The 12,325-nt window shown below is 40.3% G+C and overlaps 1 protein-coding gene across 1 annotated transcript in view; it reads left to right on the plus strand.

Moving 5' to 3' along the window:
* The window catches only part of RFX7 (regulatory factor X7), a 118,126-nt gene extending 106,571 nt beyond the window's left edge, over positions 1–11,555 (plus strand). The window contains exons 8-9 of the mRNA XM_075133065.1: positions 2,676–2,971; positions 4,357–11,555. Of these exons, the coding sequence (XP_074989166.1) occupies positions 2,676–2,971; positions 4,357–7,668 (3,608 nt within the window). The 3' untranslated portion in view covers positions 7,669–11,555. The remainder of the gene's footprint in view (positions 1–2,675; positions 2,972–4,356) is intronic.
* Positions 11,556–12,325: the final 770 nt, after the last annotated feature.

A 12,325-nucleotide genomic window follows, 5' to 3' on the forward strand; every position in this document is an offset into this window, starting at 1 on the left:
AGTGACAGCACTTCGGAAATACATATAGATAGATTTGGTGTGAATTTTCTGTTAGGTGAATTTATCTCAGCTCTTATTTAATTTTCTTTCAACAACTGATGTTCTCAGGGGCAATCTTGATGCATGTCAGGTGCAAACTGTCCTGAAATGTTTGCTCTGGTTCAGGTAACACAAGTAGGTCAGCAGGTGTCAGCATCAACCATACTAAAAATAGAGCTTGTGGAGGCGGGGTGGATGGGCTTCTGCTGGTGCAAGTTTGTGAGGTTGTGCAGCTCTCCCAAATATTTTATCTTAGTTAGCGTTTCATTTATGATTAAGGAGCTGCAGTAAATACTCCATTGTTAAAGTTAAAAGACAATTTACACATAGGAACATAGGAATTGCCATACTGAAACAGTCCCTTGATACATCTAGTCCGGTATCCTATCTCCAAGAATGGCCAAAACCCAGTGGTTTTGACAAAGGTGCAAGAAACTTCCTAATCCTTAATAGATTGAGACTGGCTTAAGACCTGAAGCATGAGGTTTACTATCTCTTCCAAAATTTATAGTAGCAGTAACTATTATAGCTCTGGATATTCTTGTTATCCATATAAATGTCCAGTCCCTTTATGAATCTTACTGATTTTTTTGTCTCAAACATATCCTGTAGCCGTGAGTTCCAGTGCTTAATAACTTGTGATTATTTGTGTAAAAAAAATTTTCCTCATGTTCCCTCATCATTTTCAGAGACTCCCTTTAGTCTTAAATGTCCCGTGATTATTAAGAGGAAATCAGAGAATACTTGTTTGGTGTGGAAGGTTTGAAGTAAATTGCTGAAGTACAAAAGGCTGTTCTTGAGTTATAAGGGGGAAGCTATGATTTCTTGTGCATCAAAACTTGTTCTCACTTTGTGTTTTGTGTCTCAAAAAGCATCTGGCCTGAGAAGTTCTCAATAGTTCTATTAAGGATCAGTGTAAACTTGTGCATCCTACCCAGGTAGCTCTCTTGGCTACAAAGAGAGCCTTTGGAATGTAAAAAGGGTGGTTGACCACGATGATCATTTGTTTAAATAAATAAATAAAATGGGAAAAATCACAGATTAATCTCCCCTCCCCTGCTATACTCTGGCTCATCCCCCTTTTCAGCCACTGGCATCTGTGGCTCATAATTTAGAGTTCCTAGCTCATAACTAGAGTTCCTACTCCGGATGGCCCTTATCTTTTCCTTGCCCATATCCAGGGCTGATACATGGCAGTGCAAATCTCCATCTCCTTCATACTGCCCCTCAGATATATGCTCCTAGCTTCAGCAGCGCTGCCAGCAGTGCCACCACAAGAAAACCATAAATGACCCTTCACTCAGTACTTCAGCCAAGGAAACTTCTTTCCATCCCTTCTAGATGAGATGGTAGTCCGAGGGAGTGAGTGGATCATTCTTGCAAGCACTCGTGAGGGCTCATGAGGACACTGCAGAAGTTCTCTCCTTCTGTGCTGTCCATAGAAGCTGATAGCTCTCGCACACCTCTCTGTCCTTGGTCTGGGCACCAGACCTCTTCTTCTTTCCTCTTTGGAACCAAACTACCTTTGCTTTTTTTGCAGAGAACAGTTTGTCCATAGTGCAGATTCAAAAGAGAGCATGATTGCATGCATTCCCATAGTTGTTCTTCCCCTTCAACATTCAGCCCAGGTCACTCAAGATGTGGACAATTCAGTTCTTAAGTGAAAAAGGAATTGAGAGGTGAAGGCTGTAACATGCTGCAGCATTCCTCATGTACAGCTTTTAAACACCTGTGATGTGGAAAGGAAACCGTGTTAGAACCCATTTACACAGGCATCATTTTAAGAACATGCTAGTCCTGGAACTGTTACTAAACTTTCTGAAGATCAAGGTTGTAACATGATTTGGTTACAGGTTAAAATGTGGATTAGTCCTGACTACACAGGTAAAAACAGTTGCCTGGAGGCTTTGCTGTTTGTCTCTGACTTTCAGGGACATTGTTTCCAGAGAGTATTTTTCTCAGTCTTCTGTATCTCCATCTCCCCTTCTGCATTCAATTGTCTTTTCCATTTTTCACCTTCTCCATGTTGTGTCTCCCACCCTTCCGTGCACTAGTAGCACTATTAAGCACTTCTAGCATTACCTATTACAAGCTAATATCCCTGCCACACTTGTACTGCAACTGGTGTTCGACACTGTATACTGCTGGACTCTCCCCAGACTGTTCAAGGGGATTTAAATGCTGTATAATCTGTTCAGCACGTCTTGTCCATGGCACAACCTTGTGTTTTGGAATGTGTAATTTTTAAAAGTGATATAAACATTAACAACAAAAAACAGATTGAAGATGCTTTAAAAGTATATTCACTGCCATCTACTGACAGTTATGCAAAGGACACGCTGTCAGTATTGTGTTAACTTGGATACTGCAAATTGGGATTTCTAGAATCAAAATGCCGATGCAAAATATTTGAGCAACAACATAAGCGTATCCAGCTTGCCCAGCACCGAGGGGGTTTATCATCAGTATTAGAAATAAATTTAATCAGTAAATAACTATTCCAAGTACAAAACCCGTCATGAATGTTTTCATTGTGTCTGTGTGCGTGCGCACACATGTTGCCATGTATTTATTTAGATCTAGAAATATCACACGACATACATGGCATAAATCACTTTTGTTCTTTTCACTTTCAGGAATAAAAGGGATCCCTCAACCCTCTGCTTTTATACCCACGGCTGAAAGTAATTCTTTTCAGCCTCAAGTGACAACTCTCCCATCACCAGTTGATGCCAAGCAGCAGCTACAGCGTAAGATCCAGAAGAAGCAACAGGAACAGAAACTGCAGTCTCCTTTGCCAGGAGAGTCTCCAGCAAAGAAAACAGAAGGAGCTACAGCCAATGGAGTAACAAGTATTTCTAATGGAAGTCCTGCAATCTTGTCTCCTCAGCCTATTGGTATCGTAGTGGCAGCTGTACCCAGCCCCATACCGGTAATGTGCTCCAACAGTTTTCAACCCAGACAACCTTATAAAACTGTTTTTCTCTATTTTATATTTATTCTGGAAATATTTAAGCAAATAGAAAGTTATCACAGACTAATGGCTTCCTGTTGCTATATGAATGTTGAGAGATAGATTCGGTGACCCTTCTTTTCTTGTTCCAGGGACTTTTTCTGTTGTTCCAAATAAGTGACAAAGCCAGAAATGTAAAAATTTTGTCTGATGGATGTGGATGTGTTAGAATGATACTTACACAGCACGGGCCACATTCATCCTTGGTGTAAATCAGTGACAGTGGCACTTAAACCAGGAATAATTTGGATTTTAAATGGGAATCATTATACCTTTAGGGCAAAATTTACATGAGTTCTGAAGCTTGCACAAGACCCAATGCATTGCTTAAGCCCTTCATATGGTATGTAAATGTGGCTTCATTAGTCCAGAGGGCTTTGTACTGGCATCTGTTTAACCTTTATTTGAATATCTATACTGTAGTACAGACTTGTTTGTTTTGGCTGAACAAAACCTGATTTTTGGCTTTATTGTATATTTTGATAGCTAAGCCAGTTTCTGCCTGAATAATGTTTGGTTTGTGTTTTACTCACTGGTGGAAGTTTAAAAATTAATGTTTGAAGATCTCCTCCCCTCTCTATCTATCTTCAATCAACACTCCAAGGTCCTGCATCTGAATCATAGAAATGTCGGGCTGGAAGGGACCTGGACATGTCAATGAATGCCCCTTTTTTTCCTGCAAAAATGCACTTAAAATAGGGCCTCAATTTTACAAGAATCAAGCCCCAAGTATCTAGTGCAGATTTTAGTTATCTGGATTATTATTATTTGTATTACCTTAGTGCCTAGGAGCCTAGTCATGGACCAGGGTCCCTTTGGGTTAGGCAACAAGGATTATTTGTTCTGTTCTGATTTTTTGCTGGCCTTAGTACTCAACTCTATTGTCTTTCATCCTTTCCCCAGGAGCTTGGGGAAGAGGTGAGCCTAGGGATAGTGAGGCCTTGTTGCTTTGTCATTATACCTGTTCTTGTGATCTGATGTGTAAGTTGTGGGGCAGTTGACCATTGAGGTGGAAGAGCAGCTTTACTATATGTTTTGAGTATTTACTGTGACGGTCTGCAAGGAGGCTATATCTCTTTGGGATTGTCCATGATGGTGGTGATGTGAGTGTTCGTATTCTGGAAGAGCAACTAGAGTGTAGGATGGGTGCCTGTTTGCAGTTTTATATATAAAAAACAGTGCAGCATCCTTTTAATCCTTAGGATGTGGCACTCTTACTCCCCATTAATCTAACTCTATCCATTAGATTATGTAGGGCATGCATACTTTTGTTTAAATTGACTGTCCTTTTTCTCCACATACAGGTACCGAGGACCAGACAGCTGGTGACATCTCCAAGTCCCATGGGCTCCTCTGATGGCAAGGTTCTTCCGCTCAATGTTCAGGTGGTCACCCAGCACATGCAGTCAGTCAAGCAGTCACCAAAGACTCCTCAGAATGTTCCAGCCAGTCCAGTTGGTGACCGTTCCGCCCGGCATCGTTACCCACAGATCTTACCTAAGCCAGCAAACACCAGTGCTCTCACCATCCGCTCGCCTACTACGGTGCTTTTCACCAGTAGCCCAATCAAGACAGTTGTGCCAGCTCCCCATGTAAATTCCTTAAACGTGGTAAAAATGACAGCAATATCTCTTGCCCCGAGCAGCAGTAGTGTACCCGTCAAACACACTACTTCATTGAACAGCAGTACAGGAGCAATGGAAGAATCGAGGACTGTTCCGCAGATTAAAAATGGGTCTGTTGTTTCACTTCAGTCTCCAGGATCCAAGACAAGCAGTGTTGTAGCTACACCTGCAGTTGAGATCAAAATGGAACCAGAAGCATTGCTGGATGAGAACCCAATTCAGTGCCAAGAGAATTCCGATGTGTCTAAAGCTATCAAAGGAGCACCAGGCCTGCCTACTGCTCAAAGTAATCATTTTGAGGGAACAACCTTGAAAGGTTCCACTGAGAGCATCAGTGAAGTGAAAACAGTTAAGGGCTGTGATCAGAGACCTGAAGGAGCAAGGACCAAATATAAAGCTCGACCTAAAGAAATCATACCAGTTTCTTCAGCAGGCAATAATCAAAGCACTCTTACTCTCTCAGTTGCCACTCAAAACTTCTCCAACACCAGCATCAGTTCACCTCCTAGTGGTGATTCTACTATTAAAGATAAAACATGCACTAAAAGTCCAAGGAAGCGACTACCTTCTACGCTTCAGGAGTCCCAGGTACCACCTGTAAAGAAACCACTAGTGGGGCAGCTTTCAGCAGGTAGCATGGAAGGTCAAAAAGGAAGCAGTGTTAAGAAGGTTCAGAAGGTTGTATCATTAGCTAGAAATGACAGTGCTAGAGCACTTGCTCAGGTTCCTAGCAAGGTCACTATAAAAGTAAATTCTACAGCTTCAACACACTTAGTGACAAACTGTCCATTGAATTCCAACGTTATAAATACCAGTGATTCCACTTTGGGACAGCAGCTCACAGCCTCATCTCCAGATATAAAAGTAAAATTGGAAGGAAATTTGTTTATCTTAGAAAATGATTCAAAATCTGATGGCAGCTTTAATCCAAATGCATGGCAGCATATCACTAAAACCTCTGACTTTACATCTGTGAACGCTGAACAGCAGCAAGATATCAGTGTTATGACTATTGCAGGACAGTCTGGCTCTAATGATTTACAGGAATCTGTATGGGAGCCAGTGCACTGTGAAGGAATACAACAGGATACATACAGCCAGCAGTTACAGAGCCAGATCCAAGAATCAGCTTTGGGTCAAATACAAGCACAGTCCTCAAATCAGTTACCGTTACCTCTGCAGTCTGAGTTAAAAGAATTCGAACATACAGTCCCTCAATCAAACGAAAACTTCTTTTCATTTGATGATGACCTTACACAGGACAGCATTGTGGAGGAACTGGTGCTCATGGAGGAGCAAATGTCAATGAACAGTTCTCATCCTTATGGTAGTTGTCTGGGAATGGCACTGCAGAATCAGACAGCAGCTCAAGGAGCTCCAATGTCATCTCATCCAAGCAATACGCACTTCTACCATTCAATCCACAACAATAGCACTCCAATTCACACTCCCACACCTACCCCAACTCCCACACCTACCCCGACTCCGACCCCAACACCCACGTCAGAAATGATTGCTGGATCTCAGAGTGTGTCACGAGAGAGCCCATGCTCACGACTGGCTCAGACTACTCCTGTAGACAGTGCTCTGGGAAGTAGCCGGCATACACCCATTGGCACACCACATTCAAACTGCAGCAGCAGTGTCCCTCCTAGTCCCGTGGAATGCAGAAATCCTTTTGCATTTACTCCAATAAGCTCCAGTATGGCATACCATGATGCCAGCATTGTCTCAAGTAGCCCTGTGAAACCAATGCAGCGACCTATGGCTACTCACCCTGATAAAACCAAACTTGAGTGGATGAATAACGGGTACAGTGGAGTCACTAATTCATCAGTTTCAAATCATGGCATTCTTCCAAGCTATCAGGAGCTAGTGGAAGACCGTTTCAGGAAACCTCATGCTTTTGCAGTTCCTGGCCAGTCATATCAGTCTCAGTCCCGGCACCATGATACTCACTTTGGTCGTGTGACTCCTGTGTCACCTGTATCACATCAGGGAGCCTCTGTAAATAGCACCAACAAGCAGGAAGGCTTTGCTGTTCCGGCCCCTCTTGACAACAAAGGAACAAGTTCCTCTCTCAATAACAGTTTCAGATGCCGGAGCGTAAGCCCTGCTGTCCATCGCCAGCGTAATCTTAGTGGAAGCACTGTCTATCCAGTTTCTAATATACCACGCTCTAACTTGACCCCTTTCGGAAGTCCAGTGACACCTGAAGTTCACAATGTGTTCACAAATATTCATGCAGACACTAGTGCCAATAATATAGCTCAAAGGAGTCAGTCAGTCCCTTTGACTGTCATGATGCAGACAGCCTTCCCGTCTCTTCAGAAACAAACAAACACTAAAAAAATAACAAATGTGTTGTTAAGCAAACTTGATTCTGATAGCGATGATGCAGTAAGAGGTTTGGGAATGAACAACATGCCTTCAAATTACACAGCGAGGATGAATCTCACTCAGATTTTAGAAACATCCACCACTTTTCCTAGTGCCAACCCACAAAATATGATCAATTCCAGCACTTCAGTTTATGAATTCCAAACACCAAGTTACCTCACAAAAAACAGCAGCACCGATCAGATCAGTTTTTCTTCTGGAGATAACCAAGCACAATCAGAAATTGGAGAACAGCAATTAGATTTCAGCAGCACTGTAAAAGACTTTTTAGGGGAGGACAATCTGCAAACCAACCAGCAGCTGGTGAATCAGGTGGTGTCAGATCTCAATAACGGTGCATCTGTCTTTTCCAGCGACATCAGGTTGTCTTCCGACCTCTCAGGCAGCATTAATGATCTGAATACTTTAGATACAAATCTACTGTTTGATCCAGGTCGTCAGCAGGGACAAGACGACGATGCTACACTGGAGGAGTTAAAGAACGACCCCTTGTTTCAACAAATCTGCAGTGAATCCATAAACTCAATGACTACATCAGGTTTTGAGTGGATGGAGAGTAAGGACCATCCTGCTGTTGAAATGTTGGGTTAAATTTGTTTAATAATATGTATGTAGCACACTGTATCTGAAAGACAGACGTATTGTATTTGTCTTAATGGAAGTGCCTCCTGCAGCAGAAACACTTGCTAAGAATTGTGGCATTTTTAAAAAAGAGTTTGCTGTACAAGTCGCTTATTCTTTAGCTGGGAATAGGCAGTCTTTTCAATTTTAAATAAATTTCTGAAGGCTATTGAAGAGCCAGTATTAGAATTTAAATTTTATAGGGTTCCCACTTAATAGCATTTCTTATTGTAGCAAAAATATATATACATAGTGATTGAAAACCAGCATTCACAACTTCAGGAGAGGTGTTGGGAGGGTTTTAAATCCAACTTACTTGTTACTAGAGATTCAGTACTTAGTACTGCCTGCTACTTCTGAGGAGATGTTTGATATTGGCCTGTGTTATTCAAGTCAGAAATGTGTGGGACCTGTAGACAAGTAGGTGGTTGATGAGAGAGAGGGGTTACAGCTTGATGTAGGGCATACAAGTGGTGTTGTCTCATTGAGCATTACCCAGAGCTGCAGTACTATGGTGAATCGTGAGGAATATGTGTGACACCATTTACATCTATGATGAAGGGCTAAGATAGGAGAAAATAATGGGAACGATCAAGGAAAGAGAAAAATGCACTAAAATTTTATTTTAAATATATATATTTAGTGTTTTTATCCATAGATATCCAGGACCTCACCTTAATGTTATTTTAGTTTTCACTTTAAATGTTGGATTTTAATATGAGTTTAAAATGCATGATAAAAGATTCTGAGCACTGAGGCTTAATAAAAGTAGACATATGTATATTAGAAAATGATAGTTACTGTTTTATTATTTATCAGAATTAGCAAAGGTGACATGACATTTGTTTTCTTTTTTCAGTAGAATGGCTGCATGAGCTTATTAAAATATTACTATGTTTAAGATTTGTTATTAAACCCATCTGTTCTAACCCAATGGGGAGTAGAGGAAGGTGTTTTTCCTCTGTATTTTTCAGTAGGCTGCCCCTTTCTGTGCCTCCTGAAAATAAAGAAGATGATAAAAATGTTCTGATATTGGCTGACAACTATTAAAAATAACTTCTATAGAGCCATAATGTTACCAGGCACTTTACAAACATGCAGCAAGACACATGAAGTCCTTGGGTAAAATTTTCAAAAGTGCTTATGTCCCATTGTCAAAACTGTCTTAGGTACTAAGGATCCTAAATCTCATTGACAGTCAATGAGATTTAGGCTCCTAAGTCATTTAGGTGCTTTAGAAAACTTTAACCCTTGTCATTAAAAGTAAAAGAAGAATTTGAGTGTTGTAAAAATCTCTAATGATGAATAGAGAAAAGGAACCTAACCATCCGAGGCCCTAATGCTACAAAGGGGATCTGCACAGGCAAACTCTGACTCCCATGTGGAGTGTCACAGATGCCAGGCAGGCAAATCACTTTGTAGTATTGTTCCTGGAGCTCTGTAAGGGGTTTGTTGTTTCTCCTATGGACTGATGACATCAGTAGAACTTAAAGCAGGGTGTCACATTAGAGGGTTGTTAGGTCATCAGCTCATGTAGGAGAGAGGCAGAATGCCGCCATCTAGATTGGGCAAATGAGGAAGAGAGGACCAGATTTTCAGCTCTTGAAATGTATTTTTTTCAATTTCGTGGTTCTTGAAATGTATTTTGGTAATTTCTTGCATTTCTGCTAATGATCTGAAATCTTCAGTATTTGGTTTTGACAGCATTCGTTGCCATGGTGCTGCTCACTAGCACTCCAGCTGCTAGCACATCATTGCTTCTCCTGGTCCCTGGGATCAAAGCCCTGAAGTAAGGCAGCCCCCAGCCCGTGAGCTCGTCTGATGAAGGACAAACAGTTGTGCCATACTGCAGCACCTGATCCCACGGGCAGCAGACCACAGAGAGAGTTCATGCCCCTCCTCTGGCAGACTCCTTTTGTTTTCTTAAGAGAGGCTTGCAAATTTTTTCAAGTTTGTGGGGGAGGTATTATTATAGGGTAAGCTTTGGGTTGATTATTTCCATGTTCTGTTGATTTCTACCAAGAAGTACACATTAGAGCCATTTCCCTTTTTGAAAGAAGTTGCCCAAGGCGGATCTTGAACTGATGTCTTTTGAGATGCTCAGTGCATCGCAAATCTGATCCTGTATCAAGTGCCAGCACCACTGTGCATATGGCAACCCTGCACTTCCAGCAGGCCTGACATGGGGGGATGACAAGGGAAGGCACATACAGGAGGGAACATCTGCACTGGTATTATGGTGTTCTATGTACGTGCATGGCGTTCTTCCCTTGCCTTGGTGCTGCTGGCACTGCACAGTAGCTCAGTCGAACTAGTCCCCTCCAAATTCTTGTGTTCTAAGAACATTTCTCAGCAAAGTTAAAGTAAATTTAAAAACTGGCTTTTTCTAAATTATGCAGCCATCACTGAAGGTTTTTAAATGCAAACGCCACATGGGGGCCTGGCAGAAAATTTTCCTTTAACTTAATTAGCAGGCAAATAGGAGTACTATTTAATCAGTGGATTTAAGGCAAATGTGTGTTTAATTCAATAAGGATTCATTAAATTACCACACATAGGGGTAAAACATTTTCACTTCAATAAATGGTGCTCGGCTAGCTCACAGCTTTGTATATTGGTATGTATTCGTTTATTGGAGTTCATGTGTTTGCTGTTATAATTAATAATCTGTTAGATCCCTGTTCTTAGTGCTAGTTACTTCTTTACTGTACATTGAGACAGAGCACTACTGCACACCAAAGTATGCAATACCCAAAGGAAAACTCTGTGATTCTAACTAATGGAAGCCTGTCTGTGTCAGATACTCCAAAAATAATAATTTGAGACAGTTCTGACCCCTTGTTTACATTACTGGCTTCCTACTATGAGAAAATAATGAAATTATTTTGATAGCATATTTTGCTAAAGTATAAAGACTAGTGAATTTGTACCCCATGTACAGTATTGCAGCAAACACTTTAAATTTGGTTGGTTAGTCCAGCAAACTTTCTGGGGTTCATATATTGCACTAAATTTCTGTTGAACCTGTGGCAGGCACGTTCCTTAGGATAAATGCAACCAATACGGCCCACAGATAAAAACTTTTTAATGTGTTTCATTATTAAAAGGCAAAATGTCATAAAAATGACAGATGAAGTTGTCTTATGTAGCAATGTGCATTGATCTCAATGAGATATTTCTATTTCTTATTCTCTTACGTGAGAATATTACAGCAGGAAGAAATTAAGTTTAGTTTGCTTCACCATGTTAATACATGATCACAAGACGTGCATGAGTGTTATTGACTTATCTTGTACAGTACTAGGTATATTCCTGTAACCACTTTATTTTTTTTATTCTTTTGCTGTATTGAAACTGGTTCCATGTTAACCAGGCAAGCATAGTTATTCACAAGTAATTTACTTTTTTATGTTTACTAAATTAGCTTAGTTATTGTTGAATATGTTCCTTTCTTGGATTATTTTTTATTGTTCTGGTGTTGAAAAACATTTTTGTACCATTTTATCATGATAAGAATTCATGAAGTAAAGAATTTGCAAATAATTGCGATAAGCACTGACTTCTGAACTGAAAAGAAGGAAAGCATTTCTTGTGCAGTGCATCTGAGGTTCATATAATAGTCTTGTACTATACTGTGCTTTCTTTGCTGCACCATAAGGAAAGAAATATCCCTGTTCTACATTTTCATTTAGTGCAGGAAATCCGATTCCCCGCCCCCAGTGTTTTGTTGTCTGTTGTACTGCTGAAACTACAGTAGTTGAATATTGCAGTAGCATTTCAGTTATTTTTTTTATTGAAAGTGCTCAAAAATTGTTTTTTAAATGTTTTCAAAAACAATAAAAACATTTTATATTAAACTGTCTTGTTGAGTGTTTTCTTAGCAATCATATGGGAAGGTACATTGATGTTGACAAAATAAGGACCTTTCTGATTTGTATAAAGCAGGTCACTAAACTATCCAGTCACATCTTAAAGCCCTGATCCTGCAAAGATTTATAGTTTACAGTCTTACCTTTTAACACATGGATTGTCCCAATGAGATCAATGAGACTAGCTCATGTGCTTAAAATTAAGTATGTGCCTAAATCTTTGCAGGATCGGGACCTTAATTTGCACTCTGAGTTCTCTTGAATGCAACAGAACAATAAATACCATAGAGCTTTTTTGTAAGCATTTTGCTCCATGTTACATGTCCAATACAGATGTTAAACCAGAGGAATGGAAGGCAGTAAATGTTGCTGTATTTTTAAAAGACACTGAGGAGATCCAGGGAATTAAAAGACCAGGTAAACCTTAATCTGAACCTGGTGAACGGGTAGAAGTTGAAATGTTCAAATAAATCTAACTACTGTAGCTCCTGCAAGGGAAGAACATGTCAGTAAAATAGTGAATAAAGAACAGGAATTCAGTTAGACTTTTAAAAGGCAGTTGACAAAGTTCCGAAGAGGTTACTAAAGAAATCTAAGTAGTCAAGGTGTGAGAGAGAAAGTACTGTCATGGATTAGAAACTTGCTAAACCAGAAAACAAAGAGCAGGAATATATGATCAGTTTTCATCATGTCAGAAAGTTAACGGTGGAGTGCAACTAGGTTATATACTGGGTCCAATGTAGTTCAGTGTATTAATG

The sequence above is a fragment of the Caretta caretta genome, chromosome 10 (genome assembly GCF_965140235.1).
Source record: "Caretta caretta isolate rCarCar2 chromosome 10, rCarCar1.hap1, whole genome shotgun sequence".
In the NCBI taxonomy this organism is placed as follows: Eukaryota; Metazoa; Chordata; order Testudines; family Cheloniidae; genus Caretta; species Caretta caretta.